Source organism: Lepus europaeus, chromosome 20 (assembly GCF_033115175.1).
Source record: "Lepus europaeus isolate LE1 chromosome 20, mLepTim1.pri, whole genome shotgun sequence".
Lineage (NCBI taxonomy): Eukaryota > Metazoa > Chordata > Mammalia > Lagomorpha > Leporidae > Lepus > Lepus europaeus.
Genome location: NC_084846.1, coordinates 57,713,670 through 57,732,143, shown reverse-complemented (window position 1 = coordinate 57,732,143; position 18,474 = coordinate 57,713,670). Strand labels below are relative to the sequence as shown.

Below are 18,474 nucleotides of genomic sequence, written 5' to 3'. Positions count from 1 at the left end.
TTCTGGAAAGACTCGGGGAGTCTACAGGGTGGCGGTCTAGGCCCTGTGGTCTCTGTTGCAAGGACCCAACTTCAACAACAAGGGAGTAGCTGTGTTCCAACAACACTTTACTTACCAAAACAGGCTAAGGGCCTGAGTTATGTTGATTCCTACTTGTCATGCATTGTGCCTATGTGAGTAACACATTCCAAACCTTTTGTGAGTTAATTAATAATTTTAAATTATGGACCTGGAGCACAATGATCTGGAAGCCACTCCATCCTGTTTCACTGCCCAGTGACTGAGAGCTTGTGGAGGGGATTTTTAGATCAGAAAAAAGCAGACGACTTGGTTGACCACCGACGGCAGCCGTTGCTCTGACAGCATTCAGCCTTTCATTGGGACGGACTCTACCAGGCATTCACTCAATATCCATCCCACCCTCTCTCCTTACTTTTAAAACCTGGATCTATTTTGAGAGATGGTCAGATGTGAGTACACAGCGAAGAACCAGATTTCTTCATGCTCTTCACTTAAATGTCAACAGCATGTGACATCCCTCCAGAAATGATACGTGGGCAGATAGCTACTCAGTTCAGCTTTCAAAACACATATGTTTAAAGCCTAATGAAAAAAGAAAGGATAGAGTCAGCTTTTGTCCTTAGCCCTGGGTCTTTTTTCCTACCTGGAATGCAGTTTTTAAAAACTGCCTAATGTTTCTCAGGTCTATTGCCCTTTGAGGACAAAGCCACACATTTAAGTTGGAGGGAACTGAGAGCTGGAAGAAGACTAAAGTTTGCAGTCCCTCAAGGAGGTGTAATCTCCTTGGAGCACTTGAAGGCTCACTCTTGGCTATAAACCTTATTTGATTAAGCAGCTTAAGACATGTTTCAAATATACGTAGCTCAACTCAATACTATCTTCAAGTTTAAAATGGTATCTCTACTTACCAAGTAAGAGTAACAGTATCCAACATTCAGACCTACATCAGAATCTGATTTCATTAATTTATTGTTTCTGTTCCTATCTCTAATAGTTTCTTCTCATTGACAGTTCTAGTCCAGAATCACCTTTAGGGAGGACACTGCGGAACTCTCAAAACCACTTCTCCTGTACTGTGGAGTCTTAGTTTGCAGCCATGTTCAGATTAAATACTTTTGGCTTGCAATATTCTCAGCAGGCATCCCTGACCCTAAACTAGGGTATAACAGAGTGGGAGGACGAAGTAGAAATTGCAAGAGCTCGTAAAAATCAATATAATGTTAGGTTGTCCAAGATACCAAAATACAAGAAATTACTCTTAAAGACACAGTGGGGTAGCTGGGTCAGAGTGCAGGAGGTCAAGTTCTTCTTATGAACTGAGCAGGTAGGATGTGATCAGGAACAGCGGCACACCTGGAAGGCCGTGTGTGGGAGTAGATAATAGCCTGCCAGATCCAGATGGCGTCCTGCAGGAGCTGCACAACCTCCTGGGAGGACTCGGCGAGCCAGAGGAGTCTCTTAACATTTTCTTTAAAAACTTGGGGCCGAGTGCAAAATGCTTCTTGCCTAGAACTTCTCTACAAAAAAAGGTGATTCATTATCCTGATGGTTAAAAGTAAATAACCAGCTGATTCCTTCACCATGTTGGACTTTTCCACACGTGACAGAGCACTAGAGATAGAAATGGACCTCCCTCCCTCCCTCCAAAAAAAATCCTGAACAATTCTCTAACCTCTGCACAATGAGTTTTGGAAACTGTTTGAAACTTTTTAAATTTTATTTATAGAAAGAAAACAGATTTCATGTATTTCACAGACACAGTTTTAACAACATAACGATACTTCCTTCCTCTCTACGCCCCTCCCTCCTTCCTTTTGCACTTTTATGTTTTCAATGACATACTTTCAACTTCGTAATCACAGGGTTAATCCTCCACTAAATAAAGAAGACAACAAGTAGTAAGTAGAAAGTCCTCAGGAGTATAGACAGGCGCTGTAAATAATTAAATCTCCAAATGTCTGTCATTTATGTGCTATTTTTTAACTCAATACTGCCCTGTATGCATGTGATCTGATCTGGAAGTGTTTTTAAAGGTCAGAGAAATGAAAAAATGACCTGAGTTATGTTGTTTTAAGATGACTAGTTTCTGATACTAGACCATAAAGAATGTATAACATTTATGGTAAGAATTTTTGTAATTTTTCACTGTAATTTGAATTTTAAACCCTGTTGCTTGAGGAAAGGTCTGGATTTTTATGGTCTATAAGCTTTTCTTTATTTTCCACATAGCACTTGCTCTCTGTGGTCTAAATTGTGATGAAATGCCAAATTACTTTTTCCTAAGGTCTTATTACTGTTAGTCTGATCAAACGTTTACTCAAGACATAAGCTTTCATTACTGTATTTGTTCATTTCAGAAACACCTGCTGTTTTACTCCTTGCCAAGGTAACTGGTATTGATGGAATTATTAGTTATATCCTCTATTCATGTAATTTCATGGTCCTGGCTTGTCCAAGCCCAGCTGGTGGACCATTAGCAATTAAATTTAGGGTCCAGGGGCTGGTGCTGCAGTGCAGTAGGGTAAGCCTCTGCCTGCAGCACCAGGATCCTACATGAGCGCTGGTTCGAGTCCCGGTTGCTCCTTTTCCAGTTAAGCTCTCTGCTATGGTCTGGGAAAGCAGTGGAAGATGGCCCAAGTGTTTGGGCCCCTGCACCACTGTGGAAGACCTAGAATAAGCTCCTGGCTCCAGATCAGCCCCACTCCATCCATTGCATTCATTTGGGGAGTGAACCAGCGGATGGAAGACCCTTCTCTCCATCTCTCCCTCTCTCTGTCTGTAACTCTACCTCTCAAATAAACAAAATCTTAAAAATTTAGAGTCCAGAAAATCATACTCTGGGCCCCTTTGTAATGCTTTCAACTTCAAACATCTAAGTAAGAGGACTGCGGCAGAGTGTGCAGCCCAAGTTATTTCTTCTCTCCCTTTCTGGGCTTGCTTGTTGCCTGCTGGTCCTGGGAGCAGTCACTTCAGAGGGAGTTTGCTCAGGTTGTGTTCTACCAGGAATGGCAGGGGACTCACCCCTGTTAATACCCCAAAGTGTAGTTTTTGACATGGGAGACCTCAAGATAGTTTAGTTTATTTTACCATCTGTTTGCATGGCTACCAGATTATGCTTTGTTTACAATATAATATTTTACATAAAGTCTCATTTCAATGTAGAGAATTCTTCTGAGAAATAATGAGAATTTTCCAATATAATTTCTTTTATGTTTCTTAATGGTACTTTTGTTCAAATTAGAGCCTGTCCTAATTTACATTGTTATTAATGAGCTATAAATGTCTTCCAAATCATTTTGAAGGGCACATTTCCAAACTTAGAGCAATATTTCAGAACATGGTAAACGTTCATTTCACAAAAGTTAAAGTATTATCAGTGGGATTCTGCATAGACTTCTCATTTTTCCTTATTCTTAGGAAGATTAGACATTCTGTTTTCAAGTCTCAATTCACAGATAGTTGTTGTATTTTTTTTTTTTTTTTGCATGAGGGAGTCTTTTGTTTGGTTGTGGATCAAGTCATTTAACCTTCTGTATGTGTGTTTCTTCATTTACAAAATGAGGTTAATAATTTTGACCTTTTGCTGTGGGGTTTCCTCTGGAGTAAGGAAAAGCATTAATGCCTGTAAGCAGGCCAGGATCTGTGGATGAGAAGTGCAGCGATGGAAGGAGTTATTCTGTGTAAGAGGGGAGCAGTGGATACGCTTGAATAAATGCACGTCACACGTGCATTGTGCTCCAGTGAAGCCGAACAAGCGTGGTTTCTGGGGTGGGTGGGCGTTCACGTGCAGGTCTGGATTGGTAAGCAATGATAGAGGCAGTATTGCTATTCCAAACACACATCGACTTACTGACCTGATCAATTTGCTTCTTCAGTTATTTATCCGCAGCTGAGTTCCATTTGCAATGCATGTGCCAAGCATTCTTGCTGGCAGGTAGGGAAATAAGGCTTGCTTGGCGTGTGCTTTGAAAATGAAGTCAAGAAGAAAATTAAATTGCAGATATTTCATAAACGTATTTTAGCCAGTCTGCTATTAGAAGCCTTATGTCACTTGCAACTGAGAGAAATCAAATGCTTTGCGAAAGCTGAGAATACAGTGAAGACCAACGTTTTTCTCTGAACCAGACCTCTGCATCAGCCTTTTATGGCATTGCTTTTGAACTGGGCAAAGACTACGCCAACTCTGCATTCTCCAGAAATATGAAGATGTATGCTTTGCTATCTCTATTTTAAATTCCTCTCAATACAACAACATGAACTAGACAGGCCTTCCACTTCACACTTGTATATTTCTGTGAAAGAAATACTAGGCAACCCTTTATCCACGTTCCTGATTAAATTCGGAACTGTCCAAGTTTCGTAAGATCTGGTCGTACAGTTAATAAGAAAATCTGTTAATTGGGAGGTTTGTATTAGGCTGCTCTGCTGGTTGCTTTTTAAACTTGTTTTTTTGGAATTCAAAGGTCTTACAAGGATACTTAAAGAAATCCATGGAAAGTGGAATTAAAAGATCAGTTTATTTTGGTGCAAATTTCAAAAAGTTCATGGAAAAAATGCCTACTATGAAAAAACATGTATAGGTTTCAAAAAATTTTTTGCACCAAAATAAACTTTTCTTAAAAATATTTGAAAGTTATGAAGAGATAAGAGAGATATCTTCCACCTACTGGTTTACTCTCATGATGGCTGCAGTAGCCAGGTTGAAGCCAGGAATCAGGAGTTTCATCTGGGTCTCCCACAGGAGTGGCAGGGGCACACACACTTGGGCCATCTTCTACTGCCTTTCCCAGGCCATTAGCAGGGAGCTGGATCAGAAGTGGGAGACCAGAAGCACCTGGCTCCCAGCTTTGGATCAGCGTGGTGCGCCGGCCGCAGCGGCCATTGGAGGGTGAACCAACAGTAAAAGGAAGACCTTCTCTCTCTCTCTCTCTCTCTCTCTCTCTCTCTCTCACTGTCCACTCTGCCTGTCCAAAAAAAAAAAAAAAAAGTTGAGCAGCCAGGATGAGAACTGACATCCACAGGGGATGCTGATGTCACAGGTGGCCACTCTACCTGCTATACCACATTGCTGGCCCCTAAACTTACCTTTTAATTTCATTTTCCATGTCATCCTAGAACTAGAACACAGTCCTTCATGCTAAATTATGCTTTATGCCAAAACTGATCTTAATCACTCTCAAATATGTAAGCTTGTGGAGTGTTTAATACATAACATATCCCACTGATTTCCCTTGGTGAGAGATTTCCAACTGTACATTTTGTTAAGCCTAAGAAATAAAGGTTATATTTTCATGCTTGAAAAAAAAATCCATTTTGAGTAGTGTTAAAACTCAGTGTCAAAATTGAAAGAGAATTTATCCAAGAAAATCCTAATACCAAATTATGCTTTAATTCTTATAATTATATTTAGTACTGACATATAATTTTGGATTGTCAGAAAAGATATATGTTTTGATTAAAAATATAAATTTAAGACAATTAAGAATAATTTTACATAACATTGACAATAGGAAACCTTAAATTCTTAGGCTCAAATTCAAAAGAAGGCAAGGTAAAGAAATACAAAGCCTGCTTCCTTTTTCTATCTTCTCCTCTGAAAAAATCTACACGTACCTGTCTTGTAAAGCTGTCTAAATTAAAACCACCCAAACACTCTGCTTTCAGGAGATGATTAACCAAAACCTCTTACTGGAACCTCATGGGAATGACTCAGCTGCCCCCTAGTCATCCTGCTTCCCGAAGTTCCACAGTATCTAACCAGTCCTTACATGGTAAAGTTCCTATAATTCATAGTTGCTGAACATTTGCTATCTAACAGGTGCTTTGCTAAATGATTTATCACACCCAATACAAATAATACTATGAAGTCTATAACATAGATGCAGAAGTTGACAAGCTTACAAATACACAAACTAAACTTAGGGATTATTGAGTTACTTTTATAAGGTATCAGAGTCTCACGACTAGTGAGTGAAAGGAACAAGAAGCTACCCTGCCTTCCTCAGTCTCCTCTCAGAAATATCAAGCTCTTACCTGTTCTTATTGTTCTTCCTGAGCTACTGATGAGTAAGTTATTACTGTGCTAGCCTTTTTAAACCAACTAATTAATTGTCATCTATAAGTTATACCTATGCATTGGGTTATGAACAGTATGCTAGTTTAGACATCTGAAGTTCAGAAGATTATGAGATTTTTCTTTTCAAGATATAGATACAATAAAGAATAAGAGGCAGGCATTTAGCACAATGATTCATATCAGAGTACCTAGGTTCAAATCCTGGTTCTGCTTGTAGCTTCCTGCTAACAGGAAACAGCAAGTGATGACTTACGTTGTTGGCTCTCTGCCACCCACATGGGAAACCTACAAGTTCTCAGTTCCCAGCTTTGCCATGACCTAGTTCTAACAGTTGCAGTCATTGGGACAGTAAACCAGAGGATGAAAGATATCTCTTGGTTTCTCTACCTTTTAAATAAGTGATAACAAATATATTTTAGAGTGAGAAAATCTAGCATTCTCTTAGCTTTGTGTTTATTATACTATATGATGATTTTATATCACAAACATTAGTTTTGCCTTTAATGTTACCCAGGAAAGTCAGCTTTAGTGGAATTTTTTGGCATAGTGGTAGTGCAAACATTCTTAACATACTATTAAATGAGTCACTGCTAAAAAAGAAGTGAGATTGGAGACATGACTTACTACAACAGCAGCAGCAGCTACCCAGAGAACTGTGTCCCTGTGTCAAGGCATCTAAACCCAAAAGCCTTCCTAAATGGTCATTCAGTAGCAGTGCTGTATCCATCGGGAAATTAAAAAAAAATCTGTTCTTCTGTGATGAAAATATGCACTCTGCAAAGAAAGCTGTTTTGTCTTAGGCAAACACAAATTCTAGTGAGGATACACTGAATTACGTCTCTTCTTCACCTTAGAAATTATTTAGAAACAAAAAGTAAACAGTTTTGTTCAACTATGTCTGTATGTATATCACCAAAAATATTAGATTCTTTCAAAACAAAAACTAAGTATTTGCCATCACATTGATTTCTGTTGGTCTCCATGCTACTGAGAGATCCATATTCTGGGTCTCAAAGGTGGTTGTGGATAAGAGGCTGGTAAAAATAATATATGGTTAGAAATACGTTCTTCCTGGCCGGCTTAACAGGCTAATTCTCCGCCTTGCGGTGCCGGATTCTATCCCGGTTGCCCCTCTTCCAGGCCAGCTCTCTGCTATGGCCCGGGAAGGCAGTGGAGGATGGCCCAAGTCCTTGGGCCCTGTACCTGCATGGGAGACCAGGAGAAGCACCTGGCTCCTGGCTTTGGGTCAGCGAGATGCGCCGGCCGCAGCGGCCATTGGAGGGTGAACCAGCGGCAAAAAGGAAGGCCTTTCTCTCTGTCTCTCTCTCTCTCACTATCCACTCTGCCTGTCAAAAAAAAAAAAAAAGAAAGAAAGAAATACGTTCTTCCAGATGTTATAAGGGAATATATTTCAACTTTTATAGAACTTTAATAGAATTACTCTTTTTCTCAATTTCCCTAAATTTACTACCATTTCTGAGTCTCATCACACCGATACTTAATACACAGTGTCAACAGACCCTGAATTGAAAATGGCAACCTATAAATTCTGTGGGCCACTGTACAAGCATTCCTTTACTATAATATATCCAAAGATAAACAATCTGAGATTTCATCTTTGATCAAATTTGTGAGATTTTTATATAACTGTAATAAGTATGTATGATAACATATGATTTCCCTTAGAATTACAAAGCAGGCTCTATAGTGTAACAGACTGACTTGATGCAAGAGAGAGAATGTGGGTTAACCCCTCAAGATTTTTAAGATTTGATCATGCCACTTACAGTGGTTTCAAAATATTCCAGCTTAAAATCCATTCAACTTCTAGCTTGTGTTCTTTTCTTTTTTATTTGAGACATAGAGCCATGGGGGTGGGGAGAGACAGAAGAGAAAGGTCTTCCATTCTCTAGTTCACTCCCCAAATGGTCACAACTGCGAGAGCTGCGCCAATCCAAAGCCAGGAGCTTCTTCCAGGTCTCCCGTGCAGGGGTGCAAGCACTTGGGCCATCTTCCACTGCTTTCCCAGGCCATAGCAGAGAGTTGGCTCTGAAGAGGAGCACCTGGGACACAAACCGATGCCCATATGGGATACCAGTGCTGCAGGCAGAGGCTTAGTCTACTGCAGCGCCAGCCCTTGTACCTTGTGTTATCATAGTTGCCTAAATATATCTATAAATCTATATCTATATGTATATTGATACTGATATCTACATCTATAGAGTCAGTCAGGCATGTACTGATAAATGGCATTTTGGTAACTGACAAACCACACATGAGTGGTCCCCTAAGATTATTCTGAGCTGAAAACAAAATTCCTGTTGTTTAGTGACCTTGTAACTGTCATGACATCATAGCACAATGCATTACTCACACAAGTTGGTGGTAATGCTGCTGTAAGCTTACTTACTAATCTGTTAGCCCTATAAAGTATAGTACTAAATATTCCTGTTTTTAAAATTAATAACCACTAGGAAGACTGAAAAATAGAGAATACACAAATTACGAGTATCAGATTTGAATGAAAGGGATATCACCCAAAAATCTTACAAACATAAAAAGGGAATATTTGAAACAATGTATGTCAGTATATCTGACAATTTAGATGAGATAAACAATTTAAATGACATGAAAAAAAATAAACCCTTGAAGGAATACAGTTACCAAAACTGACCCCAAAAGAATAAAAAATCTACTTTGTCTTATATTCATCTTGTAAGCTAAATTAGTAATTTAACAAGTTATAAAATAATAAAATAATCTCAAGCATAATACAACTTCAATGACAGTTCTATCTAGTATTTAAGAAGATATACCAATTTTATATGCAGCATTTTAGGAAATAAAGTACAAAACATTTGCTAACTCCTCTTCATGAGGTCATTAATACCATGATACTTGTTATGGATCAAACGTCTATGTAATGTAAACCTGAAATCCACAGTTCCAGTAGGATGGCAGGATCAGTAGGTCCATGAGGACGAAGCACTCCTGACTGTGGTCAGTGCCCTTCTAAGAACAGACAATAAAGCTTCCTTACTCTGTGTGCTCTAGGCCACGTTGGGATTCTACTAGAAGGTGGCCATCTGCAAGCTGAGAACAGTTCCCTTTCCAGACACACAGTCTGCACACATCTTGATCTTGGACTTCCAAAGCTCTAGAAATATAGAAGTAAAATGAACATTTGTTGGTTAAGCCACCCAGTTGATAGCATTCTGTTACAGCATCCCAGACTAGATAAAACAGGGCTGGAGTGAAATGAGAACTTCATGAAAAAGTAGTAAGACCAATGTCACTCATGAGCAGAGATACAAATTGTATTTTAAAAAGGAAGTCAAATACATCAAATCGGAAGTGACAACATATAATCATAAAGCAGCATTTGTCCCATGAACACAGTTTTTTCGTAAAATCAATAGAAGTTATTTACTGCATAAACAAAGACAAAAGAATGATAGGATCCTCTTTAATAGATGTAAAAAGTTTCTAAACTTCAAAATTGTAGTTCATAGTTAATGTTTTGCTTAGTCTAAACACATTTAAATAATACATATATATTCCTACTTTATAGCCATTTCTTCATATTTTAATGAGTTGTAAAAGTGATTATCAATAGAGGCACATAAATATGGGCCACAGTGCATTTCAGAACATGTATACGATGTGCACCAATCAAATCAGGGTACCCACTAGTCCCAGTTCCCTGATATTACTTTATTATTGGAGCCCAGGAGCTCCCCTGTTCCTCTTGCTTCTAAAATACCCAATATACTATTGTAAACTGTAGTGATCCAGCTATGCTGTGTAATGCCAGGGACTTATTCCTTCAAGATATGACACCATTATCTAAACTTTCCCCAGCCTATAGGAGTCAACATACTGTGTTCATACTGAGGTTTCTTGGTTTGTTTTTTAGCTTGCACACGAGGGAGAACATGCAGTATTTGTCCTTCTAGACCTGGCTTATGTCACTTAACATGGAGTCTCCCAATACTACCCATTTTGTTACAAATGGCAGGGCTTCATTTTTTTATGGCTAAGATTCCATTCTGCATAAATACTGCTTTTTCTTATCCGTTCATCTCATGATAGACACGTTGAATCCTTGTCTCCATTATTGTGAATAGTGCTGCACTGCACATGGTGGAACAGATATCTTCTGAATATAATTATTCCATTTATTTTGGAAATATACACTATGGTGGGATTGCTTGATCATATGGAAGTTTTATTTCTAGTTTTTAAAGGAATATCTAGGCTATTTTCTATCATGGCTTACTAATTTACATTCCAACAGTGGAATCCTAAAGCTTAGCTCTGTGGTTCAGCTATGTTACAGGGACCAGTTTTATACTTTTGAGTTTTTGCTCTTAAGATTTGTGAAGCAAGTCCGAAGGGGTGTTCAGTCTATGCTTAATTATTCTCTACTGCAGAAAGACTTTGCTGAATTCTCTATTCAGTGTCCTGTGAGTTTTTCTCATTTTGTGGCTGAAAAGAGGCGATTTGAGTATGATTTCTAGGTATTGTTTCTTTTAATTATTTCAGTTGGTTGTTTCCTTGGCCCAAGTTAGTTTCCATGCATGCATACATTTATCAGTACACAAAAACATGTGCAGTAGATGTCTTGGGGCTTTTCTTTATGCAAACTTGAGTACTCCGTATTGGCTAAGCTAAATCTATAGCTAAGTGCCTTTAAATAAGTCTCCAAGTTTTCTGTATTTCTTAAAAACATGTTAACTTTGCTGACTCTCTCCACACAACAGATCATAACTATTCTTGGATGCTTCCAAAGCAGGTTATGTACACCCCTGTTAAGAAACTTGGCATCAGGGGCCGGCGCCGTGGCTCACTTGGCTAATCCTCCACCTGTGGCGCCAGCATCCCATATGGGCGCCAGTTCTAGTCCTGGCTGCTCCTCTTCTAGTCTAGCTTTCCACTGTGGCTCGGGTGGTCAGTGGAGGATGGCCCAAGTGCTTGGGCTCCTGCACCCACATGGGAGACCAGGAAGAAGCACCTGGCTCCTTGCTTCGGATCGGCACAGTGCCAGCCGGAGTGGCCATTTAGGGGGTGAACCAATGAAAGAAAGACCTTTCTGTCTTCTTTCTCTCACTGTCTATAACTCTACCTGTCAAGTAAAAAAAAAAAAAAATAGAAACTTGACATCATCTTCTAAGAGTGTAAATTTACATGTCTGTCTCCCTTGAGGGGAAAATAACTATCTTGTGCATCACTGTATCTTATGATTAATAGAGATTCATATTTTAGGAATTAGCAGTACATGATAAGTTGACAGAGACAGAAATCACAATAACTTTTGTAACTCAGAAGTAGAAGTTTCAGACAAGCTTCCAGTAATGACAAATCAAGCATCAATTATTGTGAGTAAATGAATCCATTTTCTCCCCCAGATTGCACACGTTTCATGTGCCTAGCAACACCAAATATTAAATGTAGTATCAAGTATTTTAAGTTCAGTAGTAACTGGAAAAAAAAACTTCCTCTATCCTACAGTAGCCACCTTCTGTCCTTGACACAGTGGATCGCCATTTATGGGTGCTCTTAAATCATGCGGAACAGTTTCCAACAGGTCTTTGCTCCTAAAATAAGCTCTCACTCTAAGAGCTACGAAGCACGGGGGGTCTGAGGAAGAGGGAGCACAGGGGAAGTTAGCACAAGGATTTTCTAAGCCTCTCTTGCTGTCTTCTGATCCAGGCAGTGCTGCAGTGCTCAGCCCCTCTGGTGTTTACCAACTGCAGAGAACTATTGATCCTTCTTTTTAACGGTGACATATGGGGCGTAATTTTACTACTTTAGAGAAATCGAAAGTATCTGCCAAATTTCAGTTCAGGCTATCTCCACTGTTCTCCCTGTGGCCATTTCTACTTCTGAGACCCTCCTGTTCTTTGCATACAGGATATTCTCTCTGTGAAAGGCTGGTCGGCCAGCTCCTGCAGACATAGCCGAGATGCTGTTATTGGGCCGCCATCTCCCAGGAGCATGTTCCTTGTAAGGACGAAGCTCACGATCATTAAAGGTTTTGGCCCTGCTCTCTGGGTGGGAAGTAGTGTGCTATGGTGTTATTGAGAGATGTACAGCTTTTTCCATACCTTTATGCTTCATTTGGGAAATGGAAAAAAATCAAACTCATGCGTAGTGTAGACTTTTAACAGTGTTTCCTTTGTGGTAAGAGAGGCCAGTCTTCAAATATACTCCCAGCTCAGGTTTAAGCCTCACACGTCATGATGTTCATCTGAGTGTGACTGTTTCTCAATTTGTTCAATATCATTAGACGTGCTTACCAGCAAATTCTAAAGTAGAAATCTGAACAGGTAATGAGCAGCATCCAATTTGCATTGTAAGTCAATTGTTTCAGAGAAAAGATTAATTAAAAGAAATGGTAGGTTAATTGAAATCAAGCAAGACCAAATCTACACTCAGTTTAAATCCCTGATACACTTTTTCTGCCTCGGTACAATATATAAATCTCCATTTGATAAATGCCTTCACCCAACAGATGAATTAAGAATCACAGTTGGAGCTTCGGATAAATCTTTCAAAGTAACAGAAATAACAAGGAAAGAAGCTGATTCCACAGAGTGTGTGCAACAGCAGCAGCTTTAGAGGGGAGAGCTGGGCACCTGCAGCCCATCACCTTCTCACCCTCACTCCCATCCACATATTGCCCATTTCTCCCATTTGTGTTGTCACGGGCATATGGCTGACTATGGTTGTCTAGCGGGACGATCCCAGTAAGGACTGGGCTCCAGCCTGGCAGAGACCCTGACATGCTTTGAAAAATAACCCAGTTGGCGCCAGCGCTGTGGCACAGCAGGTTAACATCCTGGCCTAAACCGTCAGCATCCCATGTGGGCACGATTCATGTCCCGGCTGCTTCACTTCCGATCCAGCTCTCTGCTATGGCCTGGGAAAGCTGTAGAAGATGGCCCAACTCCTTGGGCCCTTGCATCCATGTGGGAGACCCAGAAGAAGCTCCTGGCTTTGGATTGGCACAGCTCCGGCTGTTGCAGCCAACTGGGGAGTGAACCGTCGGATAGAAGACCTCTCTCTCTCTCTCTCTCTCTGCCTCTCCTTCTCTCTGTGTAACTCTTTCAAATAAATAAATAAATCTTAAAAAAAAAAAAAAAGGAACCCAGTTGACACCGACATTTAGCTACTAAATTTATCATCAAGCAGAGGCTAGCATCGATGGAGAAGATGCCTTCGCTCTTCTATCCTCAAAGTCACCTCTGCACTTGGGACAGAGTTTAATAAGGAGCCTTGTGGATGGAAAAGAATATATTATTTATAGTACCCTTTATGTTTTTCATCTTTCTTCACAGAGACTGAAAGAATTAAAACAGCGGGAATTTGCTCGAAACGTCGCTTCCAAGTCGTGGAAAGATGAGAAGAAACAGGAAAAGGCACTGAAGCGACTTCATCAGCTGGCTGAGTTACGGCAGCAGTCGGAATGGTAAGAACTCGGGCTATCGGGGGTGGGTCGAAACTCACTGCAACCTGGGGAAGTTCCAAGGGTAAATCCATTTGGCTCACTGTAGCAATGTAAAATTGTAATGAACCAACAGAATTGTCTGAGGGGAAATATTTCTAATAGTTCTAGGGTAATAACCACATTACGTTAGGCATCTGATTTCTTTCTCAATATTGTTAATTTAATTTACTCCTTAATGAGATGATGCAAGAACAACTTTAATATACTAGCATTTATTCTATCCAGTTGATTTAAATGAACCAATATAGTTCTTCAGTAATTTGTTTTATGTTTTGTAATAATAATTAGAAAGACTATAAAAAAACAAGGCATCTTTTTGGGGGATATAAATATCTGCATTTGCCCAAACACAGCTGAACATAGAATAAATGACACTCTCATTGTGTGGCTGACAAACTAGATGTAATTAATACAGTGAGATTCACCACACAGTGCCTTTTAAATAATTACAATATAACAAGCATTACATTAATACATCCTTGGAGCTGAAAAATGGCAGTTTTACAAAAGCTCAGAACCACTGAATGTTTCAAAGTTGTTACCTGGAATGCAATTAAATTTGCAGATTGCAATTTGTGTTCCTGTGAATCATAATGTAAAACACTAACATAGCTAATTAATGTAGTTGGCAGCATCTTTGCAAATAGTGAAATGTATAGCTCTGCCAGAATTTAAACCCCTCTTGTTTAAATGGAAAATAATACACAATAAACAGGAATGGGTGACTCAAATGTATTACCACAAGATAATAAACTGCAAATGTGATCTTAAGGAAGTATTTCTTTTTTAAGTTCTAAGTAAGAATAGTTAATGTGCATTTTGCATATTCATGTATTTGTAACTATTAAAAAATTAATGGGCATATGACCATATGTAAAGATGATATGGGGTTGGCACCGTGGTTCACTTGGTTAATCCTCCACCTGCAGTGCCGGCATCCTATATGGGCACCGGGTTCTAGTCCCAGTTGCTCCTCTTCTAGTCCAGCTCTGTGCTGTGGCCCGAGAAGGCAGTGGAGGATGGCCCAAGTGCTTGGGCCCTGCACCCGCATGGGAGACCAGGAAGAAGCACCTGGCTCCTGGCTTCTGATCGGTGCACAGCACCGGCCGTAGCGGCCATTTGCGGGGTGAAGCAACAGAAGAAAGACCTTTCTCTCTGTCTCTCTCACTGTCTAACTCTGTCAAATAAATTTAAAAAATGAGAAGAAAAATAAAGGTACAACATATACCCAGAGCTGAGGTTACTATAAAAACAATCATAGAAGCAAGACACACAGTTGGTACTGAGCTTTTTCCTGGCAGCACAACAGAGAAAACTGCCCAGGGATAAGGTATCAGATAGTCGTTGTCCAAAGAGGACTTGGAAAAAAACAGTCCTAGGGCCCAGTGGGTAAGATAGCCATCCTGGAATGATTGATTATGAAATGTCATAAGTCAGGTCGTAAAAAATAGAGCCAGTCTCACTATACAAGGATATCCTTAAGATAGGTTCTTTAAGGCCAGGCCAGATTTCGCTAGTTTCTCAGCAAAGCTGACTAAACTTAACATCATAAATGTGGCTGTTTTCTTCCTAGGAATGTCCATTCCTACCCAACCTTTTCTGTATTTTCCTCTGGGAACAACGACTTAGTCTCAGAGAAGCTGAGATGAGAGTGGTGATGATGATTTTGATGATGCGTTGGATTTCAAGTTTGCCAGAGCTACCTATGCAGGGTCCTCCAAATTAAAAGATACACTCTATTAAGTTCCAGGTGTCCCTGTGGAAACCTTGTTTACAAAGCCAACACAAACCTAACCACATCCGGGTTGGTGTCTTGCACAGAGCAGGCAGTGTCTAGTTTTGCAGTGTGTCTTTATTGTTATGAAAAGGACAGGTGCTCCTCTTTCTAAACCCAGAATTTAGAACTAACAAAATGATTTATTTTTTTTTCTAATATCCTGTGCTCTCCAGCCAATCCTCCTCTCTGCTTAAATACGCTGTGACCTAAAGGAATCCACCTAATAGAATTACGAAATGTGTTCATTTTGGCAGCTAGGTTGATGAACAACAACAACAAAAAAATCATTAGTACTGCACCCCTGGACAACCTTTCTTCATCCTTTATCCTCATCAAAAGGGCTTGTGAGTAAGATGATCCAGATAACAAGATTCTTTTATGACCCCAAAGAGAAAAGGGGTGAATTTATTACTGGTGGGAATGTTTGCATCAAACTGATGGGAAAGTGATGACAGCAAACTAACTGGTAATGAGTTTATACAGGGCAGTCGACTTTGGCCATCTCTTGGGTTACTTTTACCCAATCGGATCCCCCAGCAAGAGCAGTTTCTGTGTGTGAACTTCCAGTCTGCCCAACTCAGTTCGTCTGGATATGGGGAATCCTTGACTGAGAACATGAAGTTCCTTAGGTGACAACTAGATAAACGGAGACATTAGAAAGTGACACCATGGAAGGAAACCATATTGCTGGGCTAGGTCTCATTTCCTGTTTGGAAAGAATTAAATTGTGGCTTTATTACATTGTTGCGAGTAGGAATTTGAGGAGGAGTCTGGAACAGACAATTCAGTTACAAGAAGCAAAAGGCTAACTCTATAGTCATTTTCTTACAAGCCATTCAAAATAAAAACAGGTAAAAAATACAAAAAGAAACTGAAGAAAGATCTTAAAAAGGAAATGAAATAATGAGATAAGTGTAAGAAAGTCAGGATTTGCAGAGAGCAGAATGGTGGTTGCCACAGGCTGGAGGAGAGTGGCAAAGCATACAGACTTCCAGGTAGAAGAGGAGTATGTTCTGAGGGACCTAAGGTAGGGTACACTGACTACAGCTCATACTACTCTATCGTTTCCTTGAAATCCGCTGAGAAAATGTATCTTAAGTGTCCTTAACCACCATAACCTACAAAAACAAAATGTGCAGTGATGGATATGTCCATGGATTTGATTTTGGTAATAATTTTATCATGTGTAGAAAGCAAACTGGAAAAAAAAAAGCTTTAATAAGATTTTAGGTCATAAACTTGTATAAACCTGACAGAGTTTAAAACAACACAAATACAGAAAACTTAGAACTTTCAAAGTAATATTACCAAATCACATTTAAGATAAAGGAAATTAAAACTTATAAAGCAATAAGATAAAAAAAGTATACAGCAGAAGAAAAAGTATCAAAGATTAACACTAAGAATAAAATATTAAAACTCCTGAAAAATCCATAATCATAAATGTAGATTAGATCATAAAATAAGAGCAAGAATTAAAGACCAGAAGCTAACAGCAAAATACCATAAAAAGCTAAGATAAACAGGTTTAAAAATATTTAGAAAGAATATAAAAGGAAAAGCTTTTCCATTAGAGAGATAAATGATAAAACAGCAATACTGAAAAGATATTTAGACTAACATAAATCAAAGCAAGTAAATGCACAAAACAGTACCAGGGTAACAGGCAAAAATAACAAGAAAAAAGTATGTGTAAAATAGAAGATAATATAGAAATATTAACATATCTGCATCTCAGTGGATTCAAGAAGTGGGTAGGGTAGGGTGACACCCGGACGCTAGACTGTGGAGCTGCTTTCTGCCAAGTGTAGGTGCTGATAGCGCCAGACTCACTGAACTTCCACTTCCCCCAAAGAGTGGCTGCACAGGTGGAGGGGGCTCTTGGGCACTGAGGCAAATTTCAGGGCTGCCGCTGTTTTGGACCCCGTTGTTCCACCCCTAGTCTGCAGACTCTTTAAAAGCCCAGTGGTAAACACTGCCACAAACCTCTATGCTCCTTGTTTGTCTTTAAGCTGCAAAGAAATATCCACTAACCCATACGCCACTTTACAGTGGTCCTCCCATGCCTCGTATTCAAGATGGAAAGATCTCCTCTCTCAGAAACGGGAAGGGATGATTTGGTAAGGGACGGCTAACATGATGGAGTGAGAGGAGCTTCTTCATCATGAAACAGCTACTGTAGAGAATAGAACATAGGCTTAGAACATTTCTAAAGATAGTTGTCCAGAAGATTCAAGGGGATGTTATTACTCTATAGCTCCACCCATTAATTCATGAAAAGGAGATAATCTGATATCATTAAAAATTCAGTCATGGTCAACATTATTATTTCTAAATTAAAATCATATGGGCCTAGAAAAGAACAGATTGGATATTATCAAAAGGAGTGAGGTCAGTAAAATATAAATTAGTACCAGAGAAATATCTTATATTTAGAGTAAAAGACTAGAGACAGTGGAATACTGAGATAAATACTAAGACCTAAAGGCGTATTTTGGAGAGCCAATAATTTGAACATGTAAATTCCAACTCAAGAAACTAGAATGAAATTAAACAATAATTAAAGAAGAAAGCATATGTACGTGGAAGAAAGTTAAATTAAAGGTGCTCAAGAAATACTATTAAAAAATTCAACCTGTAGCTATAGTTATGATCTGTGTCCTAGTAAGACCATAGATATACATATATATTAATGCATAGCATAATAAATAATTTCATATGCATGAATAATGCAAAATCACACTAATGCATGAGTAGGTTCAACAATAAATAAGAGTAGGCTGATTAAAAATTTCTGCCAAACCAAAATTCATGTAGTATATGTTCTGTCACGTGGAAGTGAAAAGGAAATGTCAGTCTAAAATTAGAATGGTGATGAATGGAGTCTGCGAATGGTAGGCTGGCTAAAAAGGTATGAAGACAAAGGTGATCGCACTGGGTTCTAGTGTTCCACAGCAATGCATGATCTCTGACATAAGGGACTGGAAGAGAGGAGCTGGTGTGCCCCCACCATGGAGGAAGATGGTAGCACAGATGCTGGTTTCTGAGCTGAACCTATTATTCTGTATATGTGGATTCATGTATTGTACA

At 39.3% G+C, this 18,474-nt stretch overlaps 1 protein-coding gene across 1 annotated transcript in view; it reads left to right on the top strand.

Annotated features, from left to right (window-relative positions):
- Positions 1 to 18,474, top strand: part of ZNF804B (zinc finger protein 804B) — a 504,210-nt gene that overhangs the window by 480,423 nt on the left and 5,313 nt on the right. The window contains exon 3 of the mRNA XM_062178397.1: positions 13,438 to 13,568. Within this exon, the coding sequence (XP_062034381.1) occupies positions 13,438 to 13,568 (131 nt within the window). The remainder of the gene's footprint in view (positions 1 to 13,437; positions 13,569 to 18,474) is intronic.